This window comes from Haemaphysalis longicornis, unplaced genomic scaffold, assembly GCF_048455015.1.
Source record: "Haemaphysalis longicornis isolate Haplotype H1 unplaced genomic scaffold, Haemaphysalis longicornis Haplotype H1 scaffold_9, whole genome shotgun sequence".
Classification (NCBI taxonomy): Eukaryota; Metazoa; Arthropoda; class Arachnida; order Ixodida; family Ixodidae; genus Haemaphysalis; species Haemaphysalis longicornis.
The window spans coordinates 138,257,091-138,279,401 of record NW_027526460.1 but is presented as its reverse complement, the minus strand read 5'-3'; the positions used below and the strand labels follow the sequence as shown (position 1 = coordinate 138,279,401).

General features: G+C 47.1%; 1 protein-coding gene across 1 annotated transcript; it reads right to left on the bottom strand.

Moving 5' to 3' along the window:
• Window positions 1–9,195: 9,195 nt before the first annotated feature.
• On the bottom strand, window positions 9,196–21,022 carry LOC144151584 (uncharacterized). Its single transcript, XM_077682690.1, has 2 exons — window positions 20,488–21,022; window positions 9,196–10,929 (listed from the first exon to the last, which is right to left on the bottom strand). The coding sequence occupies exons 1-2, from the start codon at window positions 20,829–20,831 to the stop codon at window positions 10,794–10,796; spliced, it is 480 nt and encodes a 159-aa protein (XP_077538816.1). The 5' UTR covers window positions 20,832–21,022; the 3' UTR covers window positions 9,196–10,793.
• Window positions 21,023–22,311: the final 1,289 nt, after the last annotated feature.

Genomic DNA, 22,311 nt, shown 5'->3' with positions numbered 1-22,311 from the left:
CAGTGTTCTTTTAGGCAAAATACATGTGCAGTTGATTTTTGCGATAGCAAGTTAAAAACGTTTTGAAAACAATGTTTTGACAGCAAATACAAAACGGGCTTGAGCTAGAGCCTAGATTTCAAGGCGGCATTCTAAGTCCAACATTAAAGAATAGATGGCGCGCGAGGAGTGCGCAACCGGGAAAATTGAATTTACTTGAGGACACCTCCAACGTGTTTAGCGTGGGCAGAGCGAAACTACGTAAAAGCGTGAGAGGTGGGCGGAGGAAAGAAGAGATGTATTTGTTTGGCGGGGCGGCAGGAGGCCATATTATGCTGCACTGTCCGCATAGTATGCTGTTTATATTATGAATACCTTCTCATGTTTATAGTAGTACAGGACTCATTCGGCGGAAATTACGGGCAGAACATATCGACAGCACGGCGCTGTATTTCAGAACCAATTCATTTCAACCCAGCCGGTCATCGAAAAGGGAGGTGAGGTCGGGGAACTTGAAAGCTGAAGCACCCTGCCGTACAAGGGCCAATCGGCTGAATCAGCTAAGACGAATGGTTATATAGGCCAGCTGGGGTCGGATCGATAGCGATTGAGGAAGATGCGGACGGGGTAATTAGGGCATTCATTTGGATGTGCCGGAGACGTCGATCATCAGGCACGGTGAGTGATGGATGAGGGGCTGGGCAGAGGCCTTTGTGTAGATAGAGCCGCGGGTACACCTTCTTGATGGTTCAAAGCAGAGAGCCTCCCAGAGTCCTCCGAGGTCCTGCGAGCCAGGGGATCAACGGTGCCCGGTATTCTGGCTGCAGGCGACCCTATGTGCCCACTAATTAGCGCTATGTGGTCAATGTGAAGGATTCAGATATAAACGTTCAGATATAAACGTTCACCTGCAGTGCGTAGATGTTATACGGAATTGTGTGCTCTGTTCGTTTTTGGTTATGTTCGTTTTATGTGCGGTGTGGCGTGCTAAGTGTTGTTCAGTATTTTTGTGTTTTTTCAGTACCCAATACAGAGACATTGGACAATCTTGGCCCCGTTAAGAAACTTTAGAATATTGACATCGTTATTATTTCTATTATTGTAATTAAGAATAACATTATTATATTATTATCGTTACAGTAGTAGTAGCAAGCTTATCATTGTTACTATGGGTCTACGTACACAAATATAAGTAGCATCTTGAAAGGGGTGCGGGGCAAATAATATCTTTTCGAAGTATCTCTGTCGCTCCAGTGACTGATTGAGGCCTAGTCGCCTTTATGAGCATCATCATCACTGTAGGACCACGGTAGCCCATTGAAGGCCCTGTTTAACGTCCACAGAAGCTCAATCAGTGACTGGAGCAACAGCGATACTTCAAAAAGAAGATATTATTTGCCCCGCACACCTTTCAAGATGCCACTTATATTTGTGTACGTAGACCCATAGTAACAATGATAAGCTTGCTACTACTACTGTAACGATAATAATATAATAATGTTAATCTTAATTACAATAATAGAAATAATAACGATGTCAATATTCTAAAGTTTCTTAACGGGGCCAAGATTGTCCAATATGTCTTTGTATTGGGTACTAAGAAAACAAAAAAAAAACCGAAAAACACTTAGCACGCAATACCGCACATAAAACGAACATAACCCAAACTGATATGGTACGACAGAGCACACAATTCCGTATAACATCGACGCACTGCAGGTGAACGTTTATAGTTCGAGACGCTCCTGTCTTGTGAAGCCCCAATCCACTCCTTGACCCTGAATTTTCTGGCCCGGGGCCTGGAGGTGTTGGCCGTTTATGGGCCCTGTGAATAAGGGACCACCCCGTCGGAGGCCGCCTCAACGGTGACCTCAAGGGCTCGAATAAAGTTCTATCTATCTATCTATCTTCACCGATGTACCGATAACTGTCTTCCCTTACTTATTTTGATGGATGGTGGGTTTTAACGCACCCGACGCTACACAGGAAATGAGGCGAGTCGTACTGGAGGGCTCCGCATTAATTTTGACCACCTGTGGATTTTTAACGTGCACCGAAATCTCGAACACACGGGCGTTTTAGCTCTCGCCTTCACCAGAAAAGCGGTCGCCGCGGCCTGGCATCGAAGCCCCGTCCTCGGGCTCAGCAGCACGCCATAGCCCCCGAGCCGCCGCGGGGGCTCCTCCGTTAATTCTTGCCCTGTGTTTTGGTATCCATCCTGTCGGTTGAATGGTCCACCGAACGTCAGTTCTCCGCATGACACCCGCGATCTAAGCCCACATTTTAATCTTAGTTTGATCTGTTATTTTCTTCCATGCGGGAGTTAGCTTCCCGGTACAAGGGCTTCATTCCTTTTTCTGAGCGTTACTCCTGTCATATTCATTTCCATAGCTCGTCCGGTGTTCTCAGGTTTCCTTCCAAGGGGTTGAGTACGGCGCCAAGTTCCTGTTTTTTAAGCCATCACCGGCGCTTGGCATTGGTTTAGCAGTATCCCTTTCCAAGACAGAGGTGGCCTCTGTTCACTATCCGAGGGTGCTGGCCGAAACTCTTCCAGCTCGTACTAAGCCTGCGCCAATTTCTTTAGCGTTGTTGCGATCAGCCCTGACAGCTTGTCCGAGACACGTTTAGCCATCCACCTCTTCAAAAATGCGGTCACATAGGCTAAAATTTGAGGTTTGTGAATGTCGTTTGTAACTAAACACGGAGCATCCTGAGTGCAGTTACTTACGAATCGTCTGCCTGCGTTTTCCGAACACATCGAACAAGAAAGGGCGTCCGCAAATCAAATCAAATCAAATCAGTTTATTCCAAGACAAAGTGCTGAGGACCGTGAACAGAAAGCATCAGAAATGGCTTGACAGGGTCCACGGCCCCTATACAAAGCAGATGCAACCAGAACAGATATAAAATTTACAATCATGTAACAAATGGTTGATTAGCAGTCTTGGTACATCATAAAATTAACACATTCAACATATCCTAAGATTCACACAAATGGTACATCATAAAATTCACATACATCAAACGGATAATACATGAACAAGAAATGGCAACTGATAACGTAGCATTTGTTCACCGTAATTTGTTCGGTTCTTAGGTATTTGCCAGCGGTCAACTCGGCAAATATTTCGCGGGTACATTTAGCTCAAGTTTGGAAACACTGCATAGTACGTTGTTATTTGTTTTTACATTGGTTTGGTAGCGTTTGAGCAGCAATGAGTTATAGAAATGGGTCACTGGTAATAACTTCATATCGTCAAAAAAGGAGGCTGTATGACTATCGTATGCTGGGTACGTGATGATGCGAACTGCCTTTTTTGTACTTTTGAAAGTTTATAAATATTCGCCTGAGTTGTGGTGCCCATACCAAGTGACAATACTGCAAATGCGATAAAAACATGGCCTGATATAATACAAGCTTCATACGTTTGGGCAGACAAAACCTAAGTTTAGAAAGAACTCCAGTAATGCGAGAAAGGTTTGATACCACGAGGTCAACATGAGCATTCTACGACATGTGTTGCTCAAACACTACTCCAAGAAATTTCACCGTAGGTACAATTTCAATTCTGGAATGAACTAGTTTCAGCGTGTGCTGGCAGTGAACTGTACGGTGTCTTGGTCTAAACAGGACTGCTTTAGTTTTATTCGCATTGACTGCGAATGAATTCACTCGGCTCCAGCGTGACAGTTTATCAAGCAGTTTATTGGACATGCGAAACACATCAGTTTAGTTTTTCGCACTAAGAAGCGTGGTCGTGTAATCGGCATACATTTTAATATTAGCAGCGCTATCAATATTGGCCAAATACCAGGGGGCCTAAGATGCTTCCTTGCGGTACTCTTGCAGGAACAGGCTTGAAACAGGAACTATGATTATTAACCAGCGCTTTCTGCTGGCGATTGCTAAGGTAGGCGGTTAGTAACTGCAAAAAGGTACCACGAAAGCTGTAATGGCTGACCTTTTTTTAGTAAAGTGACATGATCAATGCAGTCAAGCGCCTTTGAGTAATCGATGAATATTCCTAATGTGTACAACTGTTGCTCAAAGGATTTAAGAATTGCCTCTTTTTGCGCTCGAAGGGCAGTCTCAGTTGAAAGGCCCTTAACAAATTTAAATTGTGCAGTGGTTATTATTTTGTGCCTATCAATGATTGAAATCATGCGAGTGTGTATAAGCTTTTCTAGGCCTTTTGAAAATATAGGAAGTATCGCGATCAGCCTATAATTTGTGAATTCGTTTTTGTCGCCTCCCTTGTGCAAAACGATAACTTTAGCTATCTCAAGTTTTTTTAGGAAAAGTACCGGCACTAAAAAGAAGGTTAAAGACACGCTCCAACACCGGTGAAATAACGTCTCGAACATACTTAATCGGTCGGATTTCTAAGCCATCTAGGTCAGGGCAAGGGTACTAATGTATTCTTTATTAATCGTGCATAAGTTCTCTCTATCCAGCTTCCTAAATACCCCTCCAGGTGGGCGCTAAACAATTTTTGATAGATAGTGTGTTTTTGTCTCTTGCCTGTTCTGATAGGGACCTTCTCACGCCTATAGTAAAATATACCGATTTGACAGCCTGTATACGTCCTCTTAGAGCAATATGCAATACCTGGGCTGTACGGCCCCTTCAAAGGTCTTCTGAAGGCCTTCAAACCATCTGTCTTCTTTAGGGGTGTCTCGACTGTCTCTATTGCGTGCACCTGGAATTTAGCGCTCAACTGTAAGCTGAAAAGCGCTAAGCACATGCAGCGATTTCGCAAACGACTTGGGAAGCGACGCGACTAGCGACGAACTTCTTTTCGTTGCGGACCAAGTCGCTCATCGAATCGCTCGGTTCTGGGTCGCCAGAAACAGTCGCTCGCCTCCCGGAAGTGGCCTCAGCGACTAGTCAATTGCAGAGCCCCTACTTACGCACGCAACCTCCGGTTTTGGAAGAGAACGGAAAGGGGAGGGGGGGGGGGGGGGAGATTTGGAGTGCGCACAAAATCCGCGCAGACGGCTTCTGCGATGGAGCGGCAACGAAAGCTTTGCATGTTAAAGCTTGTGTACATGCTGAGGCAGAAGCAAGAAAGCTTCCGCACACACTGGGAAGCGCAAAACGTGCATTTTAATGCAAACATAACAGCATGTATGGATTGCATTCTGCTACAGCAATGCATACAGTAGAGGATTTACTTAGGTTATGTCCTTTTTTTTTCTGCTTGCTTTGCGGTATGCAGGCAAGCGGTTGTTTACAGTGAATTCTTGCTCCCCAGTCGATCCAAGGTGTTCGGCGATACGACGCCACTTCGGCTCCTTTGAATGCATCGCTTTATAGTTTTTATCCGTGAAGTTCCACAGAAACTCATGCTTTCGAACTTCTGCGATGAGCTTCGCGTTGAAAATTTGCTTTTCGTCGGTGTTCATGTAGGAGCCTAGAGACGAGGCGCAGAAGGAAAAGCGCGCGCTATCGCAAACCCAAAACAGTTTTAGGGTTGAATAAGTGCAAAAAGCAAGGTAGAAAGGCGTAATACATTTCAGTCACGTTTTTTATGACAAATGAACCAATAATCTGTTGCCGTCGCACTTACATTTGGGTTTAAATGTTTGTAAACAACCAGCGTATACCAAGCGCGTTACTATGCGCAGTGCGGCAACATTCAAATCGCCGTCCTCAGTCGCTCGAGCCGTCGCTGTCATGTGGTTGCCTCGGCGAGCGACATCAGCGACTGCGGATCCTAGTCGCGTCGCTCGTCGCATCGCCGGAAAAATCGCTCCATGTGGTTAGCGCTAAATCCGCCGTGTAGCTATCTGCGACCCACCCTTGGTCACTCTTGGGCCCCAGCGGGTCGCATGAGTCACGGTTGGGTCAGCGACTGTTAACCTGTGACCCAAAACTAGTGATCTTGGGCCGGAACTTGGAACCTATGGGGGAGAGCTCGATCAAATTAATGGAACGCTGTAGTTATTTGTAAACATTGTGGGATTACTTGCGTGAATTGAAGTCGACGTTCTCACCATTTTCGACCACTATGGCTGTGTTGACCCAAATTTCTTCATAGAAAAATACATAGAAAGGGCTGTCCTCCTCTCTGCTTCCTCATTGCCGACTTCCTATGACGTTTTGTATAATGCTTACACTGGCAGGCTTGGCTTGAGTGCGCCTACTGCGCGGCTTGCCAAACCTCCAGCAAAGTTATCCTCGATCAGTCAACACTAAGTCACGACAAAATTAATCCTGAAAGAACGCGGCTCTATTTTGTTGTTTTGTAGATTTGAAAGCTTTGTAAAGTTGATGAAGTCGAAGTCGCTCCCCACTATACGTATATTGGCTTATGTCACTTCATTGACTTCGCTTCCCTGGAGCTGTAAGCTGCATACGCCTGGGGTGACTGGTACGCTAGAAAAAATGTCAGGCCACTTAAAGGCGTAAAAAGACTAGCGAATTTAATATACGTTGTAAGGAATTAGGCCGACCGAGGCTCCCATTGTAAAGCGTAAAATCAAGCTACGGCATGCACGTTTTGCTCAGACAGAACTAGAGCAGCGGTCAGATGCACGACCATACATTTGCGATCGCGTTTCTGCCAAAGGAACGCATTCGCGAGAGGTAAGGTATTCGTGGCGATTTGGGGGACACTTACTGCATACATGTTACTCGACAAATGCTCACCTAAGCTGCTCGGAAGGCTAAAACTTCAAAAAATACACAGCTTGTTCGACGTATACATCATATTTTCTTCCTGGAAATCATGGAGATACAGACGAATACTCTGAATCACTGGTAGTGCTTCGAAATGAGCATCTGCGAACCCGTGGCGTAATTGTTTTTTTTTAGTCGAATTTTTTTTATTTAGGAAATGTTTTCTATAATGAGTTCATCGTTTTGAGCTGCAAGCTCCATTACTTCACGAGCGAGTTGGCAGGCTCCGTGCGGACAGATAGCGACTCGATGGCGACTGCTCGTTGGCGTGATGTTGACATAATCACCGACAGCCTGCAGACACACTACCGCATGAGACCAGTGTCGACCTGGTGGTGGTGTTGACCTCTTACAGCACGAGGACGAGACAGGAAAGCTTTAAAGGTGAGGGCAAAGCGCCTCACAGTTCAGCGTGAGGGCGTTGAGCCACTGCTCACGCCTCGCGTAGTGAACGTTAAGATTCTAAGCTGTGCTGGCAGACTTAGCTAACCTAATCTACAGCCGACGACATGGCAGAAGCGCGTTATGCCGATTTCGGAGACATCGACCATGCGAAAACAAAGATAACGTCGGACGTCAAGCATGTTGTTGCACAGAACCGAAACTGACACTGGTATGAGCAACTATCCAAAAATACACCGCAACAACTACATCCTACCCATGTGCTCTTTCCAATAGTACTAAATTTTTGCTGTAGATAAAAAATAACACTGACACACACGCAAGGTCGTATACATGAACTTTGAAATGTGGGACATCATTCAATCACATAGCAAGGCGAATACGCGTCACTGCTGTTAGTTGTTGTGGTCTCCGCAGATGTCGTAAGGGATTTTTTCTTGTTTCAGGGTTTATGAAATAAATTATCCTTTATCGATCGCATAAACGATGAAAAGCAGGTTTATTTGAGCCTATCTATGCAATGCAAAGAAGAGCAGTAGTGCGGCTAATTCACTTGTCTCTTTTTTTAGAGAAAGAAGTGTAGTTGGGCTGGGAAGGTACACAGAACTACTCACAACTGGTGGACCATTTAGGAAAACACAGGGGCTACGAAGGAGCAAGACTTGTGATGAATGCAAAAATTCGTAGGAGAATAGTTGATTAGGGGAGCGCTATACAGGGATGTCTGAACGAACATGGGAGAGACCCTCGCTTTTCTGTGGTCATGAACACGACGATTAAGATGACGACTAACCTTGCAATCTGATTTCCATGGCACGACGCCATTGCACTGACGCCGAAGTAAGAGGTTAATTTGGAATCTACCCCTTTAGCCCTCGGTCTCCCAGTGATGACAGTAGCGTTTCTTGTCGTTCATAGACAGCGTCGATTAGCAAGGTGGAGCTGCTCAATCTTCCGTAGTAAAATAGTTGTTTTCTCTACTTACTGTTCCTATAAGTCAAACAGGAACTAAATAGCAAACAAACCAAACACAGATACTGGCGGTGGTACCGTGAGCCATGTGACCAGGTAGGCCACGCAGGGATGGTGCTTCTGGGCGTGACGCATATTACCTCACCTTTTTAGGCAGCCATCTAGTATCTTCTTGCCAGCATTTTGCCTAGTCGGGGTGGTACAAAAGGAAGGGAGAAGGACGGAAAGGCCTGGAGGTTAACAAGGTGTAGAGCCCGGTTTGCTACCCTTCATTGGGGGAGTGGTGTTCAGAGAATAAAAGAGAGGACGGGAGAAGAGGAAGAGATAGGATTGGGAAGGCGCACCCCCTAGCCCTGTTTCGGGCACTATAGTCTTTCATGGAAGTTCGTTTCGCTCAGGAAACGTAAAAGGGCTTTCGTCGTCTTCTATAAAGCCGATGGTAGAGACCGATGACTTAGAATAGTCTCTACTGTAAATTGTCGATTGTCCAATCGGATAAGCGCGGTGGCAAGCACGCTTCTTTCCAACGAGTATTCGGGGCAGCGACACAGCACATGCTCTAGCCTCTTCCGCCCCACAGGCGTCACAGTGGGCGCTGCTGGCCATGCCGATGAGGAAGGACTGGGCTTCCGTGAAGGCCACTCCCAACCACAGTCTACAAAGTAAAGGCGAGTGGGGTCGAGAGAGCCCATACGGAAGACGGCGCTAATGAAGATGATCTCTAATATACAGACGGTGATTCGAAAAGTCCGGTGTGTTTTATTGCTGCATGGTAATCCTGCATGCAAAGAAGCGAAGCGTCCTCACGGCATCGGTCCTTAAAAGCGGAAGCAGGATGGTGCGGTCGCTCTCGTGGCCCGTACGGGCAGCTTCATCCGCCAATACGTTACCGATTACTCCGCAGTGCCCTGGGAGCAGTGACATATACCGCAAGTTGCAGCCTGCTGGGTTGCGCCACAAGCTGCGTCTTGCCGACTACCCAGACAAGCATCGTGTTAGCTGTCCCGCAGCTGTGTATCGTTTCGTGGCATTTAGATCACTTCAAAAAACAGCACTCGTTGTACAGTTGACAACACTGATACATGATATTTTATCTCGTTTGAAAATTAAAATGTCAACAAGAAAGTTTCACCAGCATAACACAACACTTCTTTGTCAAGTCTTGGTGCTGACTGGTAGGGGGGAACATGCATTTCAAATCAAGACTTTTCAGTACAGAGCACTTTAGGAGCTCGCCTTGTCGTCGTAGCGCGCTCGCTGGACCCCAGTAGAGCCACACGGCGTTTCGTCGTAGCGGCTGTTGTCGCGGCGTAGCACAAAAGCTTCGAAAGCCAAGCGGTTTATATAGTCATAAGCATTCGAAACTCGTGATCTGCTGGCGCTTGTCGTACATCTTCCCGTTGTTTAGCGCTAAGAAAACTGCAGGTAGATTTGAGGCAAAATATAAGTCATTAACCGGCAGCGCCCGCGTTCATTTAGTTAGGAACACTGGTTGGGTTGGGTTTTACGCTAGTAACCGAAAAAGTGGCAGTGAAACGCCGGCACGTGCGGGAGGAAGGAGAAGCACAGAAAGGATAGAACTCCCGCTGGAGCAGCTTCAGGAATGGGGCGCGCGAGCATTGCGAAGGCGGGAAATTTTAATTGCATTTGGTGGTAGCAGTGAGCGGATAGCGGGGCTTCAGCCCATTATGGCGAATAAGTGCTCTGCACTTCCGACAGCTTTCACTTTGAGTTGAACGGCTTTAATTTTTTGAGGACGTCTTTCTCACGTGCAGGAATAAAAACAAGTGAAAATAAAAGTATATTTTCTTTTATTTAGCGCTTAAAAATGAGTGTTTTAGGTGCTTTCTTCCGCTATACAATGCGTTGTCACCTTGCGCTCAAGAAGGTATCGTTCGGATGAAATGGCTTCTACCGAAGTTGATGTCTCCCCTGTGACGCCTTATCAGTCATGTTCATTGCATTTCACACATACAGAGGTTTGTATTACTTCCATGTGGTTCTCACACTGCTTGTACACCAGCAGGGCTAGTTGTGTTTGTTATGGTCCGCTACTTTTAATGACGAATGAAAAGCCATCGTTACGCAAGCGAGCGTCCTCTTATATATGGTCGAAGTCACAAAACAGGTTTTAGATGGCAACTTGGGCTGGTTGACCAGAAGATGAAATACCCTGCCCTGGTCCTATTAAAGTAAAGCGACAACATCTTCTGGCCACAAGGTTTTTACAGCACCTTTTCATGCGAATCCCACAAAACAAAAAGACAGTTATGATTCTCTCCCATACTCTGACACCAGGGGCAATGTTCGGAAGCGGCCATCATGTTAGTTACCACTGACTAGCTGATGGATGCAAGAACCTTAAGTGTAGTTTACTGCCCGATTTTAGGTTTGGAGGTAGGCAGCGTCAATGTTAGATTACTCTCAATTTACGCATAGGCAATACTAGCGGAGCAGTTCAATATAATCCTGATGCTGTGGTGAATAACATGAAAAGAGTTGTTTGGTCTAACTTGGCTGCTGTGAACCTTGGCTGTTTCTTTGCAGCCCACATATTTACACATTCACTGGCAGCGTTTTCTTTTTCAGCACACGTGGTCACACTGGAGTCCTGCTTTTGCTTGTCTTCCGCTTGTAGGATGCGGCTGACTCCGTGCGGTCTGGAGGCGCCCACGGCGTGCGCTGATGTGTTGCAGGATGAAGAGTGGTGTTCTTTGGGAACGAGGCATGTGCCAGGGACTCCACAGCAAGGAGCTCTTCACCAGTAGCCGCCGCGGCCGCCGTAATGGTCGTCGTCCAAGACGACCACTTTGCTCCGAGAGTGGTCGTGTTCGTGTTTATAGTTGACGTGCACGTGCTTCCCGCCATGATTCACGTGCTCGTGGGTGTGCACTCTGCGATCAAAAGCAGATTACAGAAATAATGATAAGCTGAGTTGTGATTAGCTTGCACAACATTGTAAAATATCACGCATGATCATAATTCTGGGGACATTATCTGTAACACGCTGATCTATATATAGGCGCCGGACAGAGCACCGCTGGCAATTTCTCACTCGTAATGCCTTTCGGAAATGAGCAATGCTAGTGGGAAATGAGGTGCGTCCGAAATAGTACTACACGCCACATTTCTCATTTGAGACAGATCAGCAATAGCACCACCCACAACAGGCCCCCTGCGCCGGGCCAGGTGGCGTTACAGGGAAGGAGGCTAAATCGGCTGTCTGGGTATACACGCGCCCGCGTTTTCCGTGCGTATACTCTAATGACCAACGTGAATTAGCGCGACGCTTTCCATATTCTCACGGCATCGGCTCCAAAATTTAAGAACTTTATTTTAGTGAAGCAAGGATAGAAGTTAAGCACTATATTTCGCAAAAAGAAGAAAAGTAATTGGGCGCACCAAATAGTGCACAACGTGGCTGAAATCGCAGGTTCAGGTGCAGGTGAAATCACAATGCCCTACGTAATGAACTGTACAGTTTTAGCGTAGTGCTTTTTATCTAATTTAACAAACCTTATGGCAAAGAGATTGCAGCTACTGTGCGTCGTTTAAAGAGAAATGCCATCCGGCTAAGCAAATAATTAACTATTCGTGTGTTAAGGCAGCAGTGCAGCGCCGACTTTGCACAACTGTGATGTCACTGATTTCATCGATTAGCAGAACTTTAACATGCAACATGGCGATTCAATATCCTGAGCCTTCTTATGGTGGTTCAGTGGTAAGCAGGAACGAGTGGTTGCTGTGTTTATGTGGAGCAGGACCCCAAGCGGGAAATTTCAGGTACGTGATAGGTGAGGTTAGATCAGTGCCAGTTTCGCGTCCTTGTGTTGTTTCCATTTAATCCACTACGCGCTCACACGTCGCCATCTTGTGCTCACATGTTTTCTTAAATTACGCGAGGAGGTTTTATTAAGTTATAACTCATTTGAACGTAAAGTGCAAATATCAAATGTCTTGTACATCCACTACTACGCTGCTCTTTCGTAGATATCCCTTCTGCCAACTGTATTTAAGCATTCATTTTCATCCTCTTAACTCTTATTTCTTTCATAGTAATACAAGAAAGCGACCATATTTGCTGCGGCTGAACTGGTTGACTTTATGCAACGCAATCGTGCATTTCCTGCCGGAGTTTACGAGCTATACTCGCTTTGTAGGAATCTCGTCGCTTTAAGATACTCATTAGTGCTTTCTCTATTGCACAGGATTTTTTAAGTGCCGGTTTCCGCGCGCTTTCATTTCATTATGACATAACCCGAGCATAAACCTTCAAATCTTGGAAGGGGTTCTCGCCGCACTGTCTTCGACCGTTGAGCGACAGCCCACATCCTTCCAAAGTCTGTCTCTCAATAAACAATTAGCCCAGCCTCAATGACGTATGGTCGCGAACGCTTGTGTTAACAGGACAAGCTGCCTGGCGTTCCCTAATCGCAAGGTTAAACCTCAAAGAACTTGCAAACGCCAGCAGATCGATTCCCGTTCGCGCCACTTCTCGCGCCAACTCTCGCAGGCGCTCCCGACGGCCGGCTTTGTCTTCCGGAGACCCATCGACTTCAAACATTTCTGAATATTCCTGAAAACCGCCAAGCGCACTCGTGTAAATATGAGCCGTCATCGGAACAATTTGGTGGGGCTCTCTAATTGGCCGACTCCTCTCCTGCGCTGCTGGGCTCCGCCACCAGCGCTTGGCGCCCGCTCCCCTTTTTCCCACTACGTTTCACCTGGGCTTGGTGCTTGGTCTCCCTCTAGCTAGGCTGTGCCCTCTCCGCATCGCTGCACTCGCGTTACCAGGCCTAGTACCATAAAGCCTCGATCAAGAAAATCTTCGCTGCTAATGCAATTTAATGGAGACCCAGCTGCACTAGCAGACAGCAAATGCAAGAAATAATCCTTGAGGCTGAAATTACAAAACATTGTAAGCACGCATATCAATCGATAAGTCTTGATCGACGGGAGGGGTACTTTCGTTTATTTACACAGATCCGTGATACACTAGCTCATAAAGTAAAAAACAAACAACCTTCGTCGGGGCACTTAAATATGCTTACAACACCTCAAGACTAAAGCCGGGTGATAATAACAACTTCTTTACTGGTACATCGAATGTGCGTATCCTCATTTGCGTCCGTGTGATTGTCTTTTGGCGCGAGTTACTTCTTTTATGCTACACTGTGTTGGCGACTCGCTCTCCCTTCCTCGCTCTCTGTTATTTCTACCCCTTACGGGGCGAATTAAGTCAGCAAGTGGAATGGCGCAAGCCATAGTTTCTTTAAAATGAGGGTTCCGCGTGGCTAGTGTGCACCTGTTGTATTCCCGTGCCATCACAATGAGGCGTCACGTGGGCCGAACTATTCTGAGTATTCTGCATTTCCTATTCGCGGTTCTGCGGGTTTTGTACAGCAGGCACTTTTGCCCCTAAAAGACAATACCTCAAGTAAGCATGTGCCACGAAGAAGAAGGCAAGAACAACGACAACAAAATACGTTCTACAGCTCGCACTGTGCTGAGATGGCACAGTGCTAGCGACGGGGGCTGCGGCTTGGAGACCAGACGTCAAATGCCATGCCAGAGGTCAAATGTGACCGCAGGTCAAATGTTATCTTATCACGTATGTTTTCTTTTTTACACTTTTCAGTGGCACACATTTCCTTGATGGGAGAACTACAGCAACAACGACGACGGTTTTCAGCAGAATTAATAACTTAAGGTTTTCGCCTTACAATTAACTCCGTTGAATGCGCAGCAGATCTTTCCATCACCATCGCCTAACACAAATAATTCAAAACTACCCAGGCACCAATCAAGAACTAATAGAAGAAATCCAAACCCTCTACATAGCGCAGGGCTCATCTGAGCCCTTACCTCCTTATCGAGGACCAGACAATAGCGCGTTGGATCTCGATATAACTGAAGCTGAAGTCAGAGCAGCGCTCACTCGTCTCCGTCCAGGGTCTGCGCCAGGTATGGATGGCGTGACGAATAAGATGCTACGAAACCTCGATGACAACTCAATTACCACGCTAACCCGGTACTATAATCATTACTGGTCCTCAGGAAGCCTACCCCCCGCGTGGAAACATGCTAAAATATCCCTTATTTCTAAACCGGGAAAGCCCCTCAGCCTAGAACACCTACGGCCAATTTCTCTAACTTCGTGTATGGGCAAAGTGCTGGAACACATTATTCACGCACAATTAATAAAACACATAGATCAAACAGGTGCACTTCCCAACACCATGATTGGCTTTAGGGCAGGACTCTCCACGCAAGATGTGCATCTCCAATTGCTTCATGACATAATCATCCCTCCTTCAAAGGTCGATGCAGCGGCCATACTCGCACTAGACCTCACTAAAGCATTTGATAGAGTATCCCATTTAGCTATACTTAGCAACTTGGAATCACTAGCTCCGGGACATCGCACGTACAATTATATCAAAAACTTCTTAACAGCTCGAACGGCAATAATCCAGATTGGTGACATCACCTCGGACACCATAACTATTCCCTCTATAGGCACCCCATAAGGCGCAGTTCTGTCACCACTTCTTTTCAATCTTGCTCTGCTAAACATCCCTCGGCAACTTGCGCAGGTTCCCAATTTACGACACAGCATCTACGCCGACGATATTACCCTGTGGGCGTCAGGGGGCAGTGATGGCCAAATCGAAGACACCCTACAAACGGGTGCCCGAATCGTCACTGACGAAGCTCGCAAGGTCGGATTAGAATGCTCCCCACATAAATCGCAACTACTACTCCTTGCAGCTAAATCGGGTTCAAAAACGCCTCCCAGTATAAAAGTCCACGTGGGGAACGTGGAAGTGTTGGAGGTGCCTAGCATTAAAATTCTGGGCCTTACTCTCGAGCACAACCGCGCGAACACCTGCTTTAATACTCAATTAAAATTCCAGGTAACTCAAACCATGGGCATATCACGCAGAATTTCCGCTCGCAACAAAGGCCTTAAAGAAGCAGAGAGAATCCGCCTCATACAGGCGTTTGTAATAAGCCGTATTACGTATTCTTTGCCACACCTCAATCCCTCTCAAGCAGAGTTGGCAAAAATTAATTGTCTCATTCGCCGGATATATAAGACGGCATTGCAGTTACCCCACATCACTCCCACTGCCAGATTAGAACAGCTGGGAGTTTATATGCAGAAGAAATAGTCGAGGCCCATCAACTCAATCAACTTAAGCGCATATCGACAACATCCACTGGTCGACAGATCATGCATAGATTAAATCTGCGAGCTACGCTAGTCACTGATCCCAAAGTCCCCATTCCTCCAAGCATTCATGCGCACCTCTGCACCCGCCCTCTCCCACGCAATATGCACCCAGTGCACAACAAAGCACGCAGGGAACAGCAAGCACGGGCCTTGACTGAGAAATATCCCATTAAGCCGAGCACCCTCTACGTAGACGCAGCAGACTATAGACATCACGACGCGTACGCTGTCACAGCAATATTCAGCCCTAACTCCCCACCCCTCACCTCCCTCACAATACGCACCCGTCATCCGGCAACGGCGGAGGAAGCGGCAATCGCCCTAGCACTAACGCAACGGCCAACCCCCACAATTATCATCTCTGATTCGAAAACGGTCATTCAAAACTTTGCCAGAGGTACCATCTCTCCTCAGGCGCTCCAAATTCTTGTTCAAAATCCCCCTACCGACCCCGTGGAGCTGATCTGGACGCCTGCCCATACAGGGCTGGGGGGCAACGAGGCAGCCAACAAAGCAGCTCGAGAACTCACTGTCCGAGCAGGCCCAAGCCTCGTACCCTTACACGGAGCCCGATCAGCCCGAGACAGCTTGCTTAGCTATCGGGAAATAACTGAGCATTACCGCCTCGCCCGCCGCATATTCCCGCCGGCTCATCCTACCCTCTCTCACTCTGAAGAACGCTTATGGCGCCTCATTCAAACAAACACTTTGCCCTGTCGCGCCAAACTGCACCTAATTCATCCCACACTGTATCAGTCCCCCAACTGCCCCGCATGTGGCTTGAAAGACACCATCTTCCATACCATGTGGGCATGCAACAACGACCCCTTCCCATTAATCCGTACCACCGAGCAATGGGAGGCGGCGCTGGGTAGCTCCGACCCGCAGATGCAAACAAGTCTGACGGAACGGGCTGCCTTGGTCACCGGCAAACTGCAACTACCGGTCACCGCCCCCTCCTAACTACTTATCGCAATAAAGTTTATTTCTCTCTCTCTCTCTCCATAATCTAGATTACTGTTTCGCGCATCAGGATTAGCAGACCCGTGTTATCTTCAGGTCAACTACCGTTCTTTTTCAACATTTGAACCCCATAGCATACCAGCGCGCGAGCAGAGAACAGCGTGCCTATTTTGCTTTATAAAAGACTCCATTTACTTGGGATGGTAGAACTTTTTGTTTTCGCATGTGGCCCGTTGCTGCCATGTGGCGTTTTCCCGGCGCAGAGGAAGTGCATTGTAGGCGCGAATAAAGATCTTGTGTCATTTGACAGGAAAACCGTAGTCGACGGAACTGCGCAAATTAAATGACTGCAAACAGTACTGTTTATGAATAAAAAATTTCAAAAGCTTTGGAGAAAATTGAAGTTGTCGAACAAACCATTCTCAGTAAAGAGATATGTGTATATGGAAAATAGAAAAGCAAAGAGAAAAGCAAGTTTATCTTACCCATATTAAAATCGGCGCCTATCTTTCGTGGCATTAGTTTAGCTTTATCCCCCTCTCCCAGAAAATAAAGTTTGGGTGCTTAATGCGCCGAAGCTACACATGGGATATCAGACACGCCGTAGTGCAGGGCTGCGGGTTAAATTAGACCGCATGGGGCTCTTTTACGTGCGCCTTATTCTCGACACACGTCCAGAAAACCATTTAAATACTGTAAATGAATTCGGGCGCGAATACCCTTTTTACTCCAGAATGATACGTGATTAGTGAGTCTTCGTGAATATATACACATAAGAACGGCACTGCTAAGGCGTCACCACCGTGGTCAAGGCTGAACGTACTTATTCAGAACAATTTCTAAAGTTTACCATTTTAGTACAGTATGACAGGTGTCAGGCATTAGGGTTATAGGTCATTAGAATCAGCCCCACTTACCCTGGAACGTTTCTTCGGTTTGTAACCGGTGTACGTCCCCAGTAAATGTTGTATTTGCCACGTCTAGTCCGCATAGTTTATTGATATAGTTACGGAGCACGCAAATTAGATGCTTAAGAGACTATACCCCAATACCTTGCCGCAATCCTGCGAAGTACGCAGGCGTCTGGCTGCCCGTGTTTAGTCGACATAACTTCGCAGACGTAATTTTCTTTTTTTTTTTGTTCCGTCCTAGTCATTCCGGGCAACATTCACTTCCGCATGACGTCACTACCCTCGTTATTGATGGCGTAAATTGCTTTTCGCCTGTCAACGGCATATTCATCTTTTAGGGGCCAAGCCCCTTTAGGAGCTCGGGTTGTCGGCGTCCGCTGTCGTCGTCACCGTTTTACGTGGCCACGGTAATAAAACACCGGGATACTCGTTTTCCAACGCCTTGCCCTAGTACGTTTCATCTCCGTGGGCAAAAACGCGTACTAAAAGAACACACCGGGACACTCGTTTGCCAACGCCTCGCGCTAGAACGCTTCGTGCGTTCTAGCACGCTACGTTTACAGCAAAATTTACCTGCACTACAGATGGTTTTATCTCCGTGGGCAAAAACTCAAATGCGCCAAGAAAACACTTATACCCTGCAAGCTTCGCCCCTCCCCAGGTTTCACATTAGTTGAGATGGCCCGGGATTTTTTTGTTGTTGTTGTTGTAAAATGGGATATATTGTTATACGCACTTTCCCCTCCCTCTCGTCTTTAACGCAATCGATGGGGGATGGTTTTGCAGCCACTCCATTGCACTCCGGTCCTGCCTCTCGTTTTTCTCTCACGAAGGCGCAACACGACGCAACTATTCAGGTTTCGTTACCCCCTAACCATCACTGTAGAACATTGCCGTCTTGTCTCGCTAAACTGGAATGCATATTCAAGTAGACAGACCTGAGGAATACTTCTAATCGAGGATATTAGGGGCATTATTATGACGCGATTAAATGCAAATTCTAAACGGCCGTAGTATTGGCGTATTGATTCCCATATAGTCAGCAGTATCAGAGGGAAGGGAACAGACGGAACAAAGGAAACGACCCTGCTGTCATGTTCCTTTTTTTGGTCTTGTGTTTAGCGCCATTAATTTCACTAGGTGTAAAAAACGCGCGTATGAACGAATGGTTCCTTGTACGTTTAAGCCCGCGTCGTTGCGGGACTTAATGTGTTCCTTAGCGCACACATTACGTGCGTATGAACCAAGAAAGTTACTTACGTTCGTACGTTTGTGTCAATGTTTATGACGGTTTAATACCACTACACCCCTAAATAAGCGTTCACATTTAGTGTCCGCACAAGATAATTCCGCAGTGGCCTGTTATTGCACTCTTTTACGTGCATGGTACCGGTAGTTGTTTTGCCTTGTCTCGTGACACGCTACCTTCCCATCTCTTTATGTTTCGGCCATAAAAATTCTGGCGTAATATCCGCTTATTGTTTCGCTCCGGGTCAAGGGCGCACCATGTAGTTTGCACCTCGTCGTGCGTTGCGATGCGTGCAATTGTTCTCAGATTCTAGATCCTAACGTTGAACTAATGAAGGAAGGAAACTATATCTATGACAATTATTTCTTTTTTTAGTAGCAGCATTATTCTTAGCGTTAATGTACGCGTCGCCGTCACCATGAACGATGAGCCCGCCCCACAGACGTATTTTGATACGCGTCTTGACAGTCGTCGTTTTAAGTTACGCTTATTTCCCCAAATTTTTTTTCCTTTGCCACACTTCTCACTACTGGTTCGTCTTTATGCGTTAAGGTACAATTCTTCTTCCCATTACATTTATGATAAGTTTCGACGCAGCCAATTAGCAGTGGCCTTCAATGACGGAAATAACGTTTTTTTCTTCTCTGACTTGGTTCTTTCACCTATCACCCAGTTTTGGAGAGTAACGTTGATACTCGGGCAGTATATACAGTAGCGGACGTTTTGTCGTACTGCACAAATTCGGAATTGCTGGATATTTCAGACTTTGCCAAGGAACTGCCAGTCGTCCCGTAGGAGTAATGTTTGGGAACAACAGAAATTTCGCACATAATGAAGCCAGAAGTTCGATTTTTCAGACAAACTTTTCCGCGACAGAGCCACGATGCGACTTCAGGATGACGCCATTTAGAATCCTAAGCCACCGGGCTAGCTTGAGATTGGGTGGGCTTTGGCTTGACTGCCTCCGGGGTAACAACGCATGTACAGTCTGCGGTGGAAGCAATCTCAAAAGCCGGGAAGGGGTGATACGTGGCCAGTTTTTTTCAGATGCCACTTTTTTTAGGCACCAGGTGACGCTGACTATAAGCAACATCATCCTCTTGTTTCTCCTGTGTCATGCGTCGCGCACACTGTTCTTTTACTTCGTGACTTCGAAAAGATTCGCGACTTTTTCAGTCCCATTTAAATGAAATAAAGCTTGTTTTTGCTACTCGCGGAGTTTTCGGACTGCTCCTTCATTCGGACTTGTTTTCGTTCCCTACAGGTGCGAAACATCGGTTGGCAACTGTGTTTTGTTCTTTGTTGGGCGGCAGTACATACATTAACTAACAAAATGAGCATAGAGAGTGATTTTCACGGTTTCCTGTGGTGCAGGGAGTGAAGCAAGATGCAGGAAGATTGTAGATAGGAACACAAGCGCCCGTGAGAAGGAGTCGCTGACGACAGCTGTCACCAGAGCGCGGCTCTGATTGGGAGGGTTTTTGTACTACATACCATGTTATTCGTAGTTAAAACGAACCAGTGCACGCGTGACGATGCTCTGCTAGTCGCTCATGAAACTCAATGCTCAGGCGTGATAAAATCCGAAAGCCGCGTCTCAGTATTTTCTTATTACCAGGGACGAGAGGAGGTACTCTGCGCTGAGGTATTCGTTCAAGAGCGCCCTGAGAAGGTATTCTGGTTGTTGGGCACACACCGAGCATTTTAACTGCGATTTCGACAGACTTCGGCGCGTATACAAGAAAATAACGGTTACATTTGATGGATATTGGCAAAGCAGGTGCATGGATGCCGGTAGCGTTTCGGGGGAATGACATTCATATCAATTCACATCCGCAAATCCAACTAATTTTGGCTTTTTAAGGTTCTTTCCAAATCCTCCATGGTTCTTTTGTAGTAGCATGAACCACCTTTCCCAAAGCTTTTCGTTTAGTTTTGTACGGGCTGCCTTAGTTTATCCACATGCGCGGTACTGCCGCGGAGAATCTTTATTCTTAATCTTGCTCCTTGAAGGCTCGGATACGCAGTGACGAAATCGTGCATAGCGGCGGGAAGCGCGAGAAAGCCAGAGGGATGCTACAAGCAGACTTACGGGACGGGCACGGGGTAGGGCATGTTGATTGGCACGAACTTGGTGTGCTGGATGTGCTTGTTGAGAGGTAGGGGGATGGGAATGAAGGAGGTGCCGCCGGACATCAGGAGCGCCAGCTTGAGCAGCTTCTTCTCCGAGCTGGGACCGACCACGGACAGCAGCAACAGCAGCAGCGGAATCAGCAGCGACGCTCCTGCGGCTGCTCGCCGTCTTCTCTCCATGGCGTGTGTCCCTGACCCCGAAGTCAGCATGATCGCTTTATAGGCAACAACCTTCCGCAGTCGGAGCCGCACGGCCGCTCGCTGGAGCGCAACGCGCCCTCGTCGCCGAGAACTTCCCTGCATTCAAGCGATGGTGGGAAACAAAAGACTGGGAGTCGGCAGCGGCGGGCGAAGGAAGCAGGAACCCGGCTATTCCGTTCCGGTCCTCTGGTCGCGGCGCTTGACACGGCTGCCCAGTGCTGCTGCAAGAAGCGGCCAGGGGTAAGCACAAACGGGAAGACGAGCGCTGTGGCCACAGGAGAAACTGAATGCACGCCCAGAAAAAGCGCAAGTGCCTGCGGCACGCACTCATTTCCCTCGGTCAACGTCGGCGGTCGTGGCCTTGATTATACCGTCCAAAACAACCGAAAGCAGCGCGCTTTTTCCAAAAAGAGCACATGTCGGCGCCGACTCTTCCGCTGTCTCGCGCGTACTGTGCATAGTGCGCTTCGCTACTCTAAAGTGTCCAAGTATAGAAACAATGAAACGTACCATACAGAAAATTGGACGTGGACACCGCCCTGTTCATATTCCAGAAGTTGGAAGTACGGATACGCGGCGAGGTGTTGTGAAAGGGCTCACAAGCAAGCCGTGGACGTGCCTGCTGGGCAACGCTTCATCACAAACTGTTCCACAGTGAACAAGCTGGAAACTGAATGGTACACAAGTACACACCCACACCCACACACACACACACACACACACACACACACACACACACACACACACACACACACACACACGCACACACACACACACACACACACACGCACACACACGCACACACACACACACAAACACACAGGCACACACACACACACACACACACACACACACACACACACACACACACACACACACACACACACACACACACACACACACACACACATGCACATTAATGCAAGAAAAAGCTACCGGACTCGCATTTAAAGTACAGACTACACACGTTTCCAATGTCAGTTTCACACGTGCTACGGGTGTACACCTGCTCATAACAACTTTAGTCTCTGTATTTCATTTGCATTTATTGCACTACCTATGCTGCCTTTCAACTCAAGTACTTTGTAGGCATTAATGATTGATTGATTGATTGATTGTGGGGTTTAACGAGCCAACGCCACACAGGCGATGAGGCGCGCCGTAGTGGGGTGTTCCGGAATTTTGACCACCTCAGGATTTTTAACGTCGCCGAAATGTCGAACACACTGGCGTTTTTGCTTTTCGCCTCCATCAGAAAAGCGGCCGCCGCGGCCAGGAATCAAGCCTGCGTAATCTTGTTCAACAGCAGAACGCCTTAGCTAGTAATGAACATGAGATCCCTCTGTCGTATTTTTCCATTGGGCCCCCATTATGTAGTAATGGTTTTTTAAGAAATCTAAGAGCTGCACTATAAAGCACCATCTACGTCGGTGACATGTTTCGGCGGGTGTGCGTGTGTTGTAACTGTATTTAATCATTATCATCATCACCACCAGCCTACCTACGCCCACTGCAGGGCAAAGGCCTCTCCCATTAATCTCCAATTACCCCGGTCCTGTCCTAACTGCGACCAATTCATCCC

What these genes read in the sequence shown, in the direction of transcription:
- LOC144151584 (XM_077682690.1), bottom strand. Translation starts at nt 20,831, where the DNA reads ATGCAGGGAAGTTCTCGGCGACGAGGGCGCGTTGCGCTCCAGCGAGCG. An exon ending in CCCTACCCCGTGCCCGTCCC is followed by an intron (nt 10,930 to 20,487) that starts GTAAGTCTGCTT and finishes TTTTGATCGCAG; the next exon opens with AGTGCACACCCACGAGCACG.